Here is a 17069-nt window from a genome sequence, read left to right on the forward strand (position 1 = left end):
GTGATTGACATAGTCGCCAACAACAAATCGGTCTTTTAAATCCCAAAGAGCGAATATAATAGTGACAACATAACTCTACAGTAAGATTCAGACATTAGGAGAGGAGGATGGTGAATGTACTGAATATGAAAGCAGTATACAAATCTTCCAGGGCAGCGAGATGCAAACCTGCGTGCGTTGGTGTGTGTTTGTGTTGCAGGGCGTGTTAATACGTGTTGTCCACGCTGGACCGTTCTGCTCGGCCTGTCATGATCCTAACTGGATCAAAGAGCTACTCAAGCCCTCAAACTCAGACCTGGACACTACAGAGTGTCATAGTAACACTGTCACTATAACGTGCACGACAGTAACCTATCATGCAGGAGGCTGCTATACCGGTTACCTGTTAACGAGAGATATATGGCTGTACAACCGATACAGGTGTGTATGAGTAACGTACTTGGGTAAAGTGACACTTAATTAACTACATCTGTTTGGACATTGGGTGATTTATTACATGGTGTCAGAAGTCTGCCATATTTGCTACGATTGTGAATTACGGCAGAGTTTTGCCCGCCAAAGAATGTTGTTTTGATAAACCAACTGAATGGTCTGACTGGAAAAAGCTTTGGGAGATTCAGGATATCATCGAAGCTCAACTTAGAATACGGAGAAGGACAAGTCGGTTCTTTAATCTATGCTATGGGGAAAACATCTTCAATTCTTTAACCTTTGATGAAGGAGAGGACGAGGAAGACTACGGAATAGTTTGGCTGAACCACAACGGGTCACGTTATTCGAGCCAATCAGAGAACCTTCGGTCTGTGTTTCCCACACTGGAATTATGGTGTAGTAAGCACGTGCTTGACTCACCATGAGGATCCCCGTGGAGAACACAGTGGAGGTCTTCACCGCCTGCTTCTGCTTCTCTATCTGGGTCTCCAGCTGAGCCACGCGGTCTTTGTGCTGGGCCAGCAGGATGGTGGCGGGCACCCGGGACCGCTCCTGGAGAGGAGGAACGCAGAGAGGGACACAGGTTAGTGGGTGGGCTGTGGAAGACCTCCAGAGGGACCTGGTCCTAACGAGTCCACTGTCCCCCCATAACACAAGACATACAGAGGGACGTGGTACAACCAGTCCCACCCCCCCCCCCTCAGAACACAAGACCTCCAGAGGGACGTGGTACAACCAGTCCCCCGTCCCCGATGGAAGAGAGTCTGGGAATCATCAGTGTTCTGCTCGTCTGAACGCAATTCGTGCTGTTAAAGTATTTTCATGGTCCAATGCAAGAACTGACTCAGATAAATGCATTTTATTTGGCCCAAAACCCCGGCTGGGTATTTCATAGAGTCCACCGTTCTTAATAAAGGAACACAGAGAGACTCGTCTCGTCTACAATTGAATAAATCCCTAGGCTTTAAAATATGTGCGTGAGGGAGACCTTTAGCCTCCTGCGGCGCAGAGCGTGCTAACTGTCCCGACCCCTGACCTCCAGGCGCCTCATCGGGAATGCTCGCCATGTGTTAGCCCCACGGTGACGACACCGGGAGGACATCAGCCGGTCTCTCCTCCGCCACCATCACCTCCGTTAAAACACAAGGGCGGCCCCATCCCCCCGGAGAGCGGCTGCCAAGTCAAACGGTCCGGGGAGGCGAGCCCGGGCCCGTCCGACAGGATACGGACAGAGCGCTCTCTGACCGGCTGGGTGCCGACGCCACAGAGCTCAGCACCATGAAAGGGAACACGGTGTCCTGAGACGGCGCGTGACGCCGAGGCCGGTCTGGGCCTGCACGGGGCGTCTGACGGGCTCGCCACGCACGAACAACCTCACAAAACGTCTGGTGAAAAGTTCCGCTTCGTGGAGAAACGTACTACAGATCTAACTTCAACAGTCAACGGTCGGGGGGGGGGGGGGGGGGGTTGATGACACATTAAGTGGAGGTGATTCCCCCCAAGGAAGTACACCAGTCGCTAAGAGGGGGGGGGAATACAGTAGGCTCTCTGGCCCCCCAGATGTCCAGGCTCAGGGGATAACCCCGGGGGGAGGGTGAGGCTGATCCCATCTACCTGCTGTCAACGGACCCTGTGCCTTAAACAAACAAATAAACAAACCCACAGCTTAGACCGCCGCTATCTGGGATGCCCTCAGCCGCCCCCCACCCCCCAGGAACAATCACCTCCCCAGCCTGCAGCCCCACACAATGGGGCCGGGGGCCTTTGGGATCACACAACCAGGACAATGCAGACCCAGGACTACCCCCCCTCCCGCCCACCCCCCCGCCCGGTACAATGACTGCTAATAAGCTCTTAATGAACCTCAGCCCTATGGCACTGTGTTTATATCTATTACACGCCCTGCTGGTGCTCAATGCAGCCTGCTCCCCGCTCCGCAGGCCCAGGGAGTAGCATCACCACGCGTAACCATGACAACACCACGACACACTGGGACGACATCGCCACACAACATCGTGACGCGTAACCACGTTGCTTTACTAAGCAGTTGTCACAGTGCCTTGTCCTATGACCCTGTGTTGCACTATACATTTGACCAATAAAACACTTTTGACTTTGAAAACACCACGAAAACATCAAGACACCACCGCACAACACAAATACACAATATAACGTCACAAGAAAACATCACCATACAACACCACCACTAAACAACACCACAACACAACACCACCAACGTCACCACAGATCATCACTATGTGTCATCCCATGGCGGCTGTCCACTCACCAGCTCGTCCAGCAGCGCCTGCTTGTTCTTCCGTTTGGCCTGCAGCTGCCTCTGCTCCTCCTGCAGGAGGTCCAGCCGGCGCTGCTCCGTGCCCTGCTGCTCCAACAGGAGCATCTCCTCCAGCTCCTCCTGCTCCCGCGTCTGGGGATGGAGAGGGGGTGGACAGGGGGAGGAGAGGGAGAGGAGAGGGGGAGGAGAGGGAGAGGAGAGGGAGAGGAGAGGGAGAGAAGAGGGGGAGGAGAGGGAGAGGAGAGGGGGAGGAGAGGGAGAGGAGAGGGAGAGGAGAGGGGGAGGAGAGGGGGAGGAGAGGGGGAGGAGAGGGAGAGGAGAGGGGGAGGACAGGGAGAGGAGAGGGAGAGGAGAGGGAGAGGAGAGGGATAGGGAGAGGAGAGGGGGAGGAGAGGGGGAGGACAGGGAGAGGAGAGGGAGAGGAGAGGGGGAGGACAGGGAGAGGAGAGGGAGAGGAGAGGGAGAGGCGGGCAGGAGATGCCGCCACGTTCAAATCGAGCTCGCTGAGGAGTTGTCAGACCTTGGCCACAGGGGAGCGGGTCTCAAACAGCCTCAGAAGGCTTCCACAGGTGTGCTCACAGCTCCTAACCCAGAGCTCTAACGCTGGCACCAAGCCTCAAAACATTCAGGGTATGATGGAGGTGATGTTATCTAACACTAAGAGGCCTTCTAGAAGGCTTTGATGGACTGACTCATATCCTATGGCTGAAGGTTGGTGTTCACCATAGGGGCGTACCAGCTTGACTTTGTTCCTCTGGATGACGTCGCGGTTCTCCCTCTGGTACTGCTCGATGATCTGCTTGGTGCCCTCCACCTCCACGTTGTTGGTCTGGTTGTACACTGGGTCAACAAGAAATACTGCAGCCTTACTGGGGAACGTGGTGGTTTACATGATGCTTCAGGTATGACTGTGGGCATAGGCAGAGGTCATACCTGGGTCCACGCTGGGTACCTGACCCGAGTAGGCCCAGGACTGAAGCCCAGTCACAGGTTCCTGGGCCTCAGTCTGGTGGTGAGTCCCAGCCCATGCAAACCTGGCAAGAGGCTTGCATCCATGCTTTGACCTTACCTATTTCCTCTATCTTCTCCAGGTAGTCATTATACGCTGCCAGACTGGGGAAGTCAAAGTCTCTCTTATTGAACCTACAGAGAGAGAGAGAGAGAGAAAGAGGGAGAGCAAGAGAGACTAAAAATGATCATAACCATGATACAAAAATAATCCTAAGAGCAAGTCTATGTAGAAAATTCCAAACTCCATTAGGCTAAACTGCTTGGTCTCTATATCGCCTAATAGATGCACATTAGATGTCAATTACAAGGCTATTAAAGAACACGAGAGAGAGAGAGAGAGAGAGAGAGAGAGAGAGAGAGAGAGAGAGAGAGAGAGAGAGAGAGAGAGAGAGTCCCACTTAGCCCCGCCCCCACCCCCTGGGGAGGCTCACTGTCTACAAAACAAACATTGTAATGAGAAAAACAAAGGAGGCTTAAAAAGAGGGAGTGGGCATGTGAACACATAAACACACAGAGGCATGGCCTGCCTCCCTGCCTCTCCCTCCCTCCTTCCTTCACACCACATCTCTCTCACTTATTTCCTCTCTCCCACCCATCCCTCCCCCTCCTCCCCTCCCTCCCCCTCTCACTCACGTCTTCAGCAGCCTCTTGCGGATCTCCACCTCCTTGTCCACGGCGGGGTCTTCGAAGAGCTGCACGCGGAAGTTGCTCTTCCTGAGGGGCGTGTCGCACTGCACGCAGTTCCCCGAGCCGCGCACAAACAGCATGTCCACGCAGTTCTCACATCTGAAACAGCAGGGACAAGGCGGTCGGTGGGGGCGTGTGGTGGGTGTGGGGGTGGGGGGCCGACGGGCATCAAACAGAGAGAGAGGCAGCAGAGTGTTGAGGTGGCTTTTAGCAGGTGACCCCTGGTCTGCACACCTGACTGTCAGAAGCTCTGCTGGGTGTAGCAGCTCCTCACTGGGACACCACTCCCAGCCTCCAGGTCCTACTGGGACGCTGGTCCCAGCTCCCAGCTCCTGACTGGGATGCTGGTCCCAACCCCCAGCTCCTACTGGGACGCTGGTCCCAGCTCACAGCTCCTGACTGGGATGCTGGTCCCAGCCCCCAGCTCCTACTGGGACGCTGGTCCCAGCTCACAGCTCCTGACTGGGATGCCGGTTCAGGCCAATAGCGACTACATTATAATAGATCAAACCATAAAGCTCCAATGCATGCGAGAGCTGCATCTGCAGACATAATAAATATTGATATAGTGTGATGAATGTCTGTCCATTAACTTTACCAGCACGGTAAGTAAATATGCATACTTCTATAAGTTCTACCTATATGTTGTATACATCTATAAGGGATTCATTCATCTTCACGGGATTAAAATGGGCTAAGCCGGTACTTCAGTCGAACCTGTGGAACGCTCCAAGCCGTGTTCAACCCAGACGCTCCATCATTATGGGATAGCACCGCCATGGCAACCAGAAGACCCACCTGAGGGCTCATGCAGAGGAACCCATCAATCACACCTGTAAGCAGGTAGGGGTTTACCCATCAGTCACCCGGCGTGGCTGCAGAGGACAATGAGGCAGGGGTCCTCCTAAATCCCCGCCCCCCCCTCAGTAACGGGGCTGTGGGGCGGAGGGGCTGAATAAACGTTTGCTCAGTCCGCTCGTTTAATTAAGTCTCAGTGGAGTTTGATTCCACAGGAATTTACCTTCGCTGGGCTTCCTGTTCCCCAACCACAACTCAAAACATGTGGAGGCTTGGTATCACTATCTGCCCCCTTTACCACCGTGGTGATGTTCCCCGCACCAGTAGACATTTGTGTGTGTCTTTTTGTGAGAGTGTGTGTCTTTTTGTGAGTGTGTTTGTGTCAGCCTTTTTTGAGTGTATGCGTGTGTCTTTTTGTGTGTGTGTGTGTGTCTTTTTGTGAGAGTGTGTGTCTTTTTGTGAGAGTGTGTGTCTTTTTGTGAGTGTGTGTGTGTCTTTATGTGAGAGTGTGTGTGTGTGTGTCTTTTTGTGAGAGAGAGTGAGTGAGTGAATGTGTTTGTGTCTTTTTATGAGTGTGTGTGTGTGTCTTTTTGTGAGTGTGTATGTGTGTGTGTGTGTGTTGAAGGAGGTGGGTAGGGGTTTTTCTCTGTACACTACCAGTAGGATGGTTTATGGACCATTTACCTGGTTCTATGTAAACCCCCAACCCCCTGACCCATTATTTTGTCCAAGAGGCTTCAGAGAGGTCGGTGTGTCATCTGACTGCCTCAGCCTGCTTCAGAACAGTAGAGACGTTTCTGGAGGAACTGCAGAACCGTGGGGCTCTGGTTGCTTAGCTTCCCAGATATGGGTCAAATAAACCAAGAGAGCCACGAATGAGAATTGAGCAATAGCATACTGGCAGGGTTACACAGGCATAGTTTCCAAGAAAAAAAAAAAAATAATAATGGAAACTGTATTCCATCGCAAGAAAAAGGAAGAAAAAAGAGCCCATCTGTGCTGTCCAGTTGGTAGCTGGAAGCAGAAGGAGCCCCAGTACAAGTGCACCCAAGCAGGGGCAGATGTTCACCGTGTCCCCAGGCTACGGGAGATGTGTGGGCCTCGCCATATGGAGGTGGATGGGAGGACTCAGCTCGTTTCCACAGGCCTACAAAGAGGCCATTCATCAACACAGGACCACGAGCGGGGCGTAGCTTGCCCCCTGCCCTATAAATGGACCACACAACAGAACCCTCCATAGGGGAAATCCTGTGTAACTCTAGAGCACAGAGGTGAACCCTTAAAGGCTTAGAGGGAGGAGGCTATTGGAATGGACCCCATCTTTCATCTGTGCAGAGACCGAGTTGTGTTTCCCTAATTCAGTCTCACACACACACAACAAGGAATAACAAATTAATTGACGTGTATGATTAATACTAATAAGAACACTCAAAGCAATTTGGCTGTTTTATATGAAGGGCCCATATTATTATTATTCACATGAGAAAACACGATTACACATGAGCCTGTTAGCAGGGCATATGTGTGTGTGTGTGAATGTGTGTGCGTGGGTGGTTGTCTGTTGGGACTTTAGTGGCGTAGCAAGCGCGTCTCCTCTCCAACCCTTCCCTCTCCCTCACCTGTCCCGCTAACCCCCAGGCTCATATCTCTCCCATCTGCAGCTGTCAGCGGGTCGGGGGGAGGGAGGGGGAAAGGGGGAGGTGGCACGAGGAGAGGAGGATAAACAGGGCCTGGCTCAGCAAACACCCCCACCACCACCAACACCACTCTCATGCAGGGGCCTTCATCCTCCCCCCGCCTCCCAAGATAGAAAACAAGGAAGACTTCAGGAACCATATTAACATGGTTAGGCAGCTAACGTGAGCGGTTTCATTGTGTAGAGGGTTCAATGGATTCCTTGAAGTCCATGCAGCAACAGGTTAGGGAAAGGGTTATGGTGTTAAACTTTTGTTAACAAACAAAAGTGTGCAAAGTCTGTTGAGTGACAGGCCTTCAGTTAGAAAGACTTTTATGAATGAAAACACAGGTCAACATGAGTCACCTGTTGCTGAAGTTAATTTACCCATCCTTTTGATAACTTTCAAATGAAACATTAGTCTAACTAGTCTAACTATTATAAATAGGTTTCCTAAAACAACACCATGGCGGTGTGAAGCCTCAGACAACAGTGTATGCAGACTGAGGTACCTCGCTTACACTCCAATCTGCCTGTGATCGCTCAACCCATCAGTAGGGTGAAGGCTGTATTGTCCAAAGAAAGCTATTAGAGCACGATTAGAATAGGACACAATACAAGTCTGCCAAACCAAAGGTAAAGGGGCACTTGCTGTTGGCTGGACGCATGTGGTTGATTAATAAATTATTCTAGGGTTTTGGTGTACTTGTACAATCTAAAGAAATATAAATATTTGTATGTTTTTTCTGATTATACACTCTGTCCCAGAGAAGCAGGTGTCAGATAATAGACACATGTCAATCGTTCATCTGGGCCAAGTCTCACTCATCCAATGCTACATCAAATCTTCTGTCCCGGCGTCGGTCAAAGAGTACATTTGAAAGGTTCAAGATGTCGAGCTACTTGAGAAATGGAAGGAACCTAGCAACAAGATAATTCATTATACGTGAAATCAATATGCAAGTGATTGAACAGATTAGTTCATACTATTCAACAGTGTCCAACATGGCAGTGTGGGTCTATCTTAGTGCAGCAATTCTGACTGTCGTCTGTCTACCGTTACACAACAGAGGGCATCTTGTTTACGGTGGTTGCCATGGCGTTGAACGTTGTTCATTCATCCCAATGACTGCGACATCTGTTTGGAGGACATTGAACATTAATAAAACACCCAACACTTGTTGTGCGCAATTCGTTGCCACATTGACACCCAAAAGGGTAACGGGTAAAGCAAGCTGACAACCCGGAAACAAACCCTGGGAAGGGGTGTGTACCTTGAACACACCTCTAAATGTCCAGCGCCTCCTTCAGCATCAGAGGTGTGGTGTGTGTGTGTGTGTGTGTGTGTGTGTGTGTGTGTGTGTGTGTGTGTGTGTGTGTGTGTGTGTGTGTGTGTGTGTGTGTGTGTGTGTGTCAAATACCACAGGACGCCACGTCATTGTGTTTTAGGTAATAAATAACAGGGAGTGCATATATATCCCCAGTGACAGGGGATATAAAATGCACTGTGGTGGGATTTAAATTTAGATCTGGGTAGAGCTGCAGCTACATAATGCAGCACACTGCACAAAGCGGTGTGTGTGTGTGTGTGTATATATATATATATATATATATATATATATATATATATATATATATATATATATATATATATATGTGTGTGTGTGTGTGTGTGTGTGTGTGTGTGTGGTCAGCTAGACACCGGGAACAGTGGGCTAACGGACACGTAGAGGCTAACGATGGTAAACAGACAGGGTAGGATTTCTACTTCTTGTTCCTCAGAGATTCTACCCAATAGGAAATCAATGCCTTGGTGCTTGAATTAATGGGCTGCCACAAATCCAGGCAGATAACATAAAATAAACAATACAAAATGTTTCCTGGCATGCCAGTTATAACATTGACAAAATTGCTGTTTACAAGTATGTCTAGTCAACACTCGTCCGTAGATAACTGGAGACAAACAAGGTGACCTTACTGTAAATTGCTTCATCGCAAAAAAATCCTTTTAATTTTCTGTGCATGCATCCAGGCAGAGCATTACGCGCTGACCTGATGACGCAGCAGAGCCGCTTCCTGGCGTCAATAACAGACAGGGTCAAACACATTTTGTCCGCACCTCGGCTGCATGCAAACATGAAGTCCTTTCATTTCACTGGCCAGGTTTTACATCGGCGGTTAGGGGACGAGGTTAAACATTGTAAACCGGCTCTCTCCATGCATTTGGGGTTTGAATTGACCTTGTATTGAGAAAACAACAACCCAAATAGACTGTCATGTTGACACATTGCCTCCAAATTATCAGAACTGCCTCCGTTTGGAAATACATTAGGTAACAAAATCAGTTTACTTGGAAGCTAGGCTTTATTGAGATGTACAACAGGAACAGCAATTGTGCACATCAACTGTTTATCCAAAAATCGTCCGGATTAAACTAAGAGTGGCAATCATGACAAGATTTAAATGAACATTGACAGCACAATCTCACACAGGCTGAGCACGATAAAATGTCTAAATGTATAAATGCATGTGCAAAGTTAGCAGAACGTGGCTTCCATCAACCTGGTTGATCGTCTTCTCTAAATGATATTAGTTTAAACGCTCAATGCATCGGGCTGATATTGCAACTCTGAGCCACGTCTGCTCCACCATTCATGTGGCACAGCACTGAACTAAGAACCGCTTTTAAAAGATGGGTGGAGATGAGCTGAAACTTTGAGGTGATGGGGAGATGATGTAAAGCTGACAGGCTGTACTCACAGCGTGTGGCCGCAGACGTTCACCATTAGCTTCAGCGACGGGTTCCTGTACTTGGTGGTCTTACACCGCGGACAGCCCTGGTCGTCCATCTCCTTAACTTTGATTAAAAATGTACGGTTGAATGTGACAAGAAGAAGCGGTTTGTTATGCTGTTACGAGCGGCGTCACACCGTGTTACACACAAAGCAGGGCGGGGGAAACGATGACTCATAAGAAGGGTTCCTAGTGGATGAGTTCCTCCCAGCAGCGCCACTGAGGAGCGGAGAGCAGAACCGCTCACCGGGTCTCAGTGAGTCAGCTGGAAACGATGAGCAGTCTGCTGATGATTAATTCATAAGGTTAACATTTAAGGAGATTGAAGAATAACGGCCGAAAGGATGATGGTTCCTACTCGAAATTTATGAGCTGCCAGGAAGCACAACGTGTAGAAGAAGCAATAGGTCTGTTAATTACACAGAAAGGATGCCATCATATCATATGAATTATAAAAATAAGCCAGACCTCACATAAAAAAAGGATAATTAGTTTATTAATTTGTGTATAATTAAATTGACCTTAATTTCATGAGTAAAACATATATTTTGTAGAAATACAATTTTTATTATTTCAACCAATTACAACATAATAATAAACATGAGAGAGTCCGGAAGGCTGACTGCTATAACTCTTGTCTCATAAGATAATCATCTGAATTGAATTTAGTCCCAATGAAGCCCTATTATAAATCTTTTTTAGTAAACTTTATTATTGACATGTTTCTTAGGAAGACAACTTGATCTTCTGCATCTAAAATTAGAAATGTGCCTTTGTTGTTTTTGTTGTTTTAAGGCATAGTTAAAAATATTTTTGTAATAGTTATTTAATGGACTTCATTTAGGACGTTGATTGATTCTTTCTTAACTATAAAATAAGATGATAAAATAGTAATCGGTATAGTCTGTCGGTGATATTTGCAGCTCAACCTAATGGATTTTTGAAATATAAGGCCATGTGATGCATTCCACATTTCCTAATATCTCATTCATCATTTTAAAATAATGAACATGAAAAAACCCATAAGTGGAACCGTGATGAGTCGCAGCCTCTCATAATTTGGACCAATCAGATCCATCAGCGTCCGTGGTGGGAAACGCGTTCACCTTGCACAGGTGAGCCACTCAAACACGGCGAGATACATGATTGACAGCTGGAAACCAAATATTGGACTCTGGATTCACGCTCGCTCCTCCCTCGCGGAGTGCGCTGCGGCCAATGGCGTGGCTCTCCTGCAGCCAGACCCCGGTGTCTCCTCGCTTCAGTCCCGCAGAGTAAAAGTCACGTTGGAACCGAGAGGGGCGAGCGATCCTCTTACAGCCGCTGTCAGACATTCGATCGCGTTCGCATGGCGAGAAGGTAACTTGATCGGCCAGAGGAAGGCTTGGCGAAACCAGGGAGGAGTGACTTACCGGGAAGGCTTGAAAAATGTCTTCTTCTCTCAGAGAAGTCACAACAGCGAATGACATCAAGAAGGAAAATGTAAAGTCGGACAAAGGAGAGTGCATCAAGCTGCTCGCTCTGGACACCGCGGAGTTGTCTATGGAGCGAAGCGCAACTTCGCACCCAGACACGGTCCACGGGGATCTACTGGTGAGCGCCTCCTCCTCGCTGGCCTTTTCCCCGGAGCAAGTGGCGTGCGTGTGCGAGGCGTTGCAACAGGGAGGCAATGTGGACCGGCTGGCCAGGTTTCTATGGTCCTTACCGCAGAGTGACCTGTTACGCGGCAACGAGAGCATACTGAAGGCGCAGGCCCTGGTGGCGTTCCACCAGGCCCGCTACCAGGAGCTGTACAGCATCCTGGAGAACCACAGCTTCAGCCCCTCCAACCACTCGGCGCTGCAGGACCTGTGGTACAAGGCGCGCTACACCGAGGCGGAGAAGGCGCGCGGGAGACCCCTGGGCGCCGTGGACAAGTACCGTCTCCGGAGGAAGTACCCTCTGCCTCGGACTATCTGGGACGGGGAGGAGACCGTGTATTGTTTCAAGGAGAGGTCCCGGAACGCACTGAAGGATCTGTACAAGCACAACCGGTACCCATCTCCCGCGGAGAAGAGGAACCTGGCCAAAATCACGGGACTCTCCTTGACTCAGGTCAGCAACTGGTTCAAGAACCGGCGGCAGCGGGACAGGAACCCGTCCGAGGCGCAGTCCAAGAGGTAATACACGTTCAATACGCGCTGTTTTTTCTTGTGCGTAAACACAACCAAAAGTAATCCTAATGTTGAACAGCACCAACATTGATATTGAAATAGAGGCAGGAGGAATCTCGATAGTTTGCAGTCACACAAATGAACGCTGTTTCAAGTTGACCTTAACGCAGCCTGACAGCCCCAATCATTAACTTAGAGGATTAAACTAATGCGTAAAGCGTATTGCGTTTGCCGCATGCTTATAATGTTTTGAAATATGAAGCGGTGGCCATTCAGATCAGGTTTCAAGTGTGTTCGCCTTTAGAGCATGGGAACTGTACAGGTCAGCCTAAACTAAAGCTTTCCAGGGGCATATTTTAAATGTAATGTTGAATTAGGATTCAAGACCCGAATCAAACATATGACAAGAAATATGGAGCCCAACATATTCCAGACGAACCGTATTGATTATGAGTGTGTTAGTGTGTGTGGGCCTAAGAGTCTCTACCGCATAAATCATTTATTATTACTTTGTTTTCCAAAAAGGGTTTTAAAGATTCACCCTGAGCGTTCCCTTTCATCCATTTCAAAGATAGTAGAAAGACATACACGCTCTTTAATGTTTTCTTCTCTCGTACCCTGGCTCGCCCGCACCCAGCGGAGGTGACCTCTCTCTCTCTCTCTCTCTCTCTCTCTCTCTCTCTCTCTCTCTCTCTCTCTCTCTCTCTCTCTCTCTCTCTCGCTCTTTTTCTCTCCCCACACACAAACACGCCCCCCCCCGCTGTCCCTCTTCCGTATACCCTTCTCTCCCCCAGCTTGCTAAGTGTTCGTTTATTTTATTATCATTCCAAATGGGTATACTCTTTCTTCTTTCTTTCGTTGCCTACATTTTTTATATATGATCTTCTTCTGAAAAGACAATCAATCCTTAATATAAGGTCTACTCTATAAGTGTTTACTCTTCTGCTCTTCGTGTCTCTTCATTCAGAAGTGGGGGAAATCAGCTTGAATCACTCTGAGAAAATTGTGATATTTTTTAAACCCATCAATGGCATAAACTTCTTCCTAGGAGAAAAGTTAAATAAGTAATGAGTAATTCAAGCAAGTAATGGGAGAAAAAAAAACAAGAAAAGAAAGAAGAACGGCCTACATATTTCTCGGGCCATTTGTTCTCTGCTGGCATTTGTCACGCCGGAATTTAGTGCGCCAAATGGCTTCCAAGTGGCGGCCGAGGCACTCCGTGTTATTTGTGTCCAGATGGGAGGGCTTTCACGGTCGAAACAGTACTATACGTCTATGTCTGCTTAAATGGTGTAAAACTCTCCTCTCCCTGGAAACTCCTTTTCCGGGTATGTGAAAAAAAAAGAAATATGGTTTAATGGAGAGCTTCTGCTTTGAAGCCTAATTTACTTGTTTTATTTCTAAATGCCAAATTAACATCAGGTAATCATCTGATATCATTGGATTTCTTCTCTACTGGAAAAACGTAAATAAAAAGGAACAAATATCAATTTGAAGACAAGTAGCACAGGGAGAAAGATAATATGTGTAATTATATTAATTATAAACAGCATTGGATTTTAGCAGCCTGTCGCCTCACTTTAATGTTTAGGTGGGTTGCATTGAAATGCTGGTTGGTTTGTGGCCTGAATTTGTTGACAAGCCTACAACCCTGAGGTGCTTCAGACCTGCATCACGGTTCCCTGATCTTCTTCTAACTGCTCAGCCTGTTGGACGACGATGGGACATGTGCAATGCGTATATTCTTTATAAACAGAGTAATATCTCATCGTCAGCACCCTTTTCTTTTGACAAACCTACTGATTGTAAGTCACTTTGGATGAAATTGTCTGGTTGACGCCCCAAATGCTAATGTAAACACACCGTGCTAGAGGCTTCTCAGAGTCTCCTCAGAGCGTTGTTTTGAGCGGCTCTCCCTCCATCTGTCCGCCATGTTTCAGTGAGTCGGATGGGAACCACAGCACGGAGGACGAGTCCAGCAAAGGCCAGGAGGAGCTCTCCCCCCGTCCCCTCTCCAACTCCTCTGACGGGACCATCACCCACGGCAACGCCCCCCTCCACGGGGGGTCCCTGGACGGCGGCGGCGTGGTCATCCAGCAGATCGGGGACATCAAGATGCCCCCCCACTCGGGCAGCGGCGGGCTCTACAACGGGGGCCTGGGGGGCGGGAGCGGGAGCGGCGGCGCCTTCCACACCAGCGGCTCGCCGTACCTCCACGGCCCGGGGAACATCCTGTTCAACGGGCTGAACCTGGGCCTGCAGCCGCTGGCCTTCAGCCCGCTGCGGCCAAATGGAGGGGTGCTGCTGGGCTGCCCCGGGATGGACATGCAGATGGGGCAACAGGGACAGGACAAGGGGCTGGGAGGGTCCCCCGAGGACTCAAACCTGCAGTACAGCCCCTACTCCGCGGGCTGCGGCAGCGGGGGGGACGTGAAGCTGGAGGGGGTCCACGGCATGGGGGGGGTCCAGAACGGGGGCGCCTCCGTGCTGACCTTCAGCTCCTCGTCGGGCGGGCTCCACATGGGGGGCTACGGCCTGGTGGGGGGGCCCGGTGCCGGGTCGGACGGGGACGGAGCCACGCTGCTGGACCGGGACGTGGGTCTCCCCCCCCCTGCAGCTCCCCTCAGCCTCCTCCTCCTCCTCCATAGCACAAGGTGGGTTTCCAGGCAACATGGCCGACGCGTGGGTACAGCTCAGTGGCATCCACCCACCGGTCTCCCACTGATGGATCAAAAGTCCCACTTTGTTTATGCATATTTTATACACACTTTAAGCCCGGGGACGGAGCTAACGCCAGGCCCAGAACAGCCTTCGTACAGAGTTTCCGTTTAATGTTGCAAACACAACAGTCAGCCGATAGCTCAGAGCTGATTTGGTCTTGGCTGGTTTGTGTTTGGGCCTGAGCCCAAGTTACTGCATATAAAACACATGGACAGACACACACACACACACACACACACACACACACACACACACACACACACAAATTCCCATGCGGACACAAACACATACACAATCGACCACAACGGTGGTCCCTTCTAAGCCCCGGGAGAGGAATAGAATCCAGGATCTCCAGTCAGCATCACTCATCATCATTACACTCTTGATTTCCAGACCTGGCGGAGGGGAATGTGTTTCATACAATCAGCCGGCCAAGAGAGGCACTCAGGGCAGCAGACCTACAGCACTTACTCTGACATGAAGCAGAGAGCGTACACACCGATAAATAATCAGGAAGATTTAGGGAAAATAAACCTTTATGTTGTTCCTTGGCGGGCTTTAACCATAGCCACCCCCCCCCCCCCCCCCCCCCCCCCCCCCCCCCCCCCCCCCCCCCTCCACAAGCGTTCAGGGTTCCGCAAGGTCAAACCCCAATACCGCTAAGTGTGTGAGACACACAGCAGCCATGAACGGGTCTTGCTGCTCGTTAGACTTACTCACAGAGAAGGTGCGTCATCGAGCATCAGCGGAAGAGACTCCTGATCCAAGTGAGACGTGTTATTATCGCGCTATACTAGGTGTGCCACGACTGATGGTGTCCCTGCCCCCCCCACCCCCCACCCACCCCCCTCCAGGTAACATGCCGCTGAACAACGTCAGCTCCTCCTCCGAGGACTCCTTCCAGCAGCAGGACAAGCTGAGCATGGCCCCGCTGCACCACAGCACCGTGCTCTACAGCCTGGGCGGCGGCAGCCACGCCCCCATCAAGAAGGAGCCCCAGGAGGGCGGGGGCGGGGTCTACGCCTCCTACCACCACGGCCTCCACCTGGACCCCGACGGGCAGATCAGCTACGCCCCCGGCCACGGGGAGGGCCCCCGGCCGCGGCAGAACGTCAGCTCGTCCAGCCCCGAGCCGGAGGTGTACACCACCCTCACGGTCAGCACCCCCCTCATGGCCCAGACGGACCCCAACGGGCACCACCTGCAGCCCCACTCAGAGTACCCGTCGAGCGCCGCCCACCTGCTGGCCTCCACCATGAACAGCGGCTACATGAGCCTGTCGGAGGGCAAGGGGGAGGGCGTGCGCGGGGTGAGCGACATGGTGCGGGCCATGTGCGGGGAGATGGAGGCGGTGGAGGGGAAGGAGCTGGCCAAGCTACAGACAGTGCAGATGGACGAGGACATGGCCGACCTTTAGGGGCGGAGGGCAGCCTCTCTGCAAAGCACTCCCGTCCACTGCCCCCAGCCCCGTCCGTGAAATTGTGAATCTTTTTACTTTTGTGTCTGTGTGTGTGTGTGTGTGTGTGTGTGTGTGTGCGTGTGCGTGTGCGTGTGCGTGTGCGTGTGCGTGTGCGTGTGCGTGTGTGTGTGTGTGTGTGTGTGCGTGTTTGTGTGGGTTTTTTTTTACCATTCATTTCCTTGAAATGTTAAATTATTTGCAGGCATCGTGTTCCTTGGACTCTTCCGATGCGCTGCGTACACACGAGCACATTTGGTTCACACTGTGAGCCCTGCATGTGTCGCCTCCTATCTCGTCTCTAGATTGTTTTTCAAGCTCTAGCCATAAAACACAACGTTACAACTGTTACTCGCGCCGTGAAGTTGAGCCTCGTTTTAAATGTGCATTTTTATAGACAACACCTGCTCCTTCCTGTTGAGGGGACATGATGTGCCGGAGCAGGTGTTGGAGCGCCCCAAGTCATGTGACCGGGATGTGGCTCCAAACTAAATGCGTCACGCGGGTCAAACCATAAAGGTCATTCGGAAGGGGGAAGAGTGAAAGCATCTCAATGAAAATAGTCGCTTAAACCACTACAGCTTTACCAAAGGGCTGCACACACACACACGGTAATAGGTCTCGCATTAGCACAAAATGCTGTTGATCTGTGCAATGTCTTACCTCAGTGAGCACCTCGATTACTTAACCCCTCCAGTGACTGGCAACCCAACCTTTTGTTCCTTTTGGAATCACCTGGGAAAGAATCAATTGTGTGTTGATGTTAACGGTGATAAAAACAATAAACTAACATGAATGTGCCTTTCAGCAACAAAGAATGTCCTGTTGCATCGTTCTGTATTGGTGTTCACTCCACCATGATGACACTTGAACCGATTGGGACTGTATGTTGTTTTAAGAAGCCCCTCTATTGTGCTAGGCGGCTCAAACAAACACCCTAACCAATGTATGCAATTTAACTTGTTGAATCTCATTTCAAGATCCAAAGAGTAACTGGCGAGACCAAGAAATGTAATGTGATCAAAAGGTCAGACCAACATTTGATCG

At 50.2% G+C, this 17069-nt stretch overlaps 2 protein-coding genes across 2 annotated transcripts in view; one reads left to right on the top strand and one right to left on the bottom strand.

Annotated features, from left to right (window-relative positions):
* The window catches only part of mnat1 (MNAT1 component of CDK activating kinase), a 32166-nt gene extending 22349 nt beyond the window's left edge, over positions 1 to 9817 (bottom strand). The window contains exons 1-6 of the mRNA XM_079751985.1: positions 9660 to 9817; positions 4373 to 4525; positions 3798 to 3871; positions 3465 to 3568; positions 2720 to 2860; positions 853 to 984 (exon numbers count right to left, since the gene is read on the bottom strand). Coding sequence (XP_079608111.1) covers positions 853 to 984; positions 2720 to 2860; positions 3465 to 3568; positions 3798 to 3871; positions 4373 to 4525; positions 9660 to 9748 — 693 coding nt within the window. The 5' untranslated portion in view covers positions 9749 to 9817. The remainder of the gene's footprint in view (positions 1 to 852; positions 985 to 2719; positions 2861 to 3464; positions 3569 to 3797; positions 3872 to 4372; positions 4526 to 9659) is intronic.
* A 1114-nt stretch (positions 9818 to 10931) lies between these two features.
* Positions 10932 to 16775, top strand: six4a (SIX homeobox 4a). Its single transcript, XM_079752185.1, is given in 4 exon segments — positions 10932 to 11851; positions 13786 to 14449; positions 14451 to 14499; positions 15421 to 16775. Coding segments are annotated over 4 exon segments (2007 nt in total). The 5' UTR covers positions 10932 to 11120; the 3' UTR covers positions 15984 to 16775.
* Positions 16776 to 17069: the final 294 nt, after the last annotated feature.

Source organism: Pollachius pollachius, assembly GCF_949987615.1.
Source record: "Pollachius pollachius genome assembly, chromosome: 15".
Classification (NCBI taxonomy): Eukaryota; Metazoa; Chordata; class Actinopteri; order Gadiformes; family Gadidae; genus Pollachius; species Pollachius pollachius.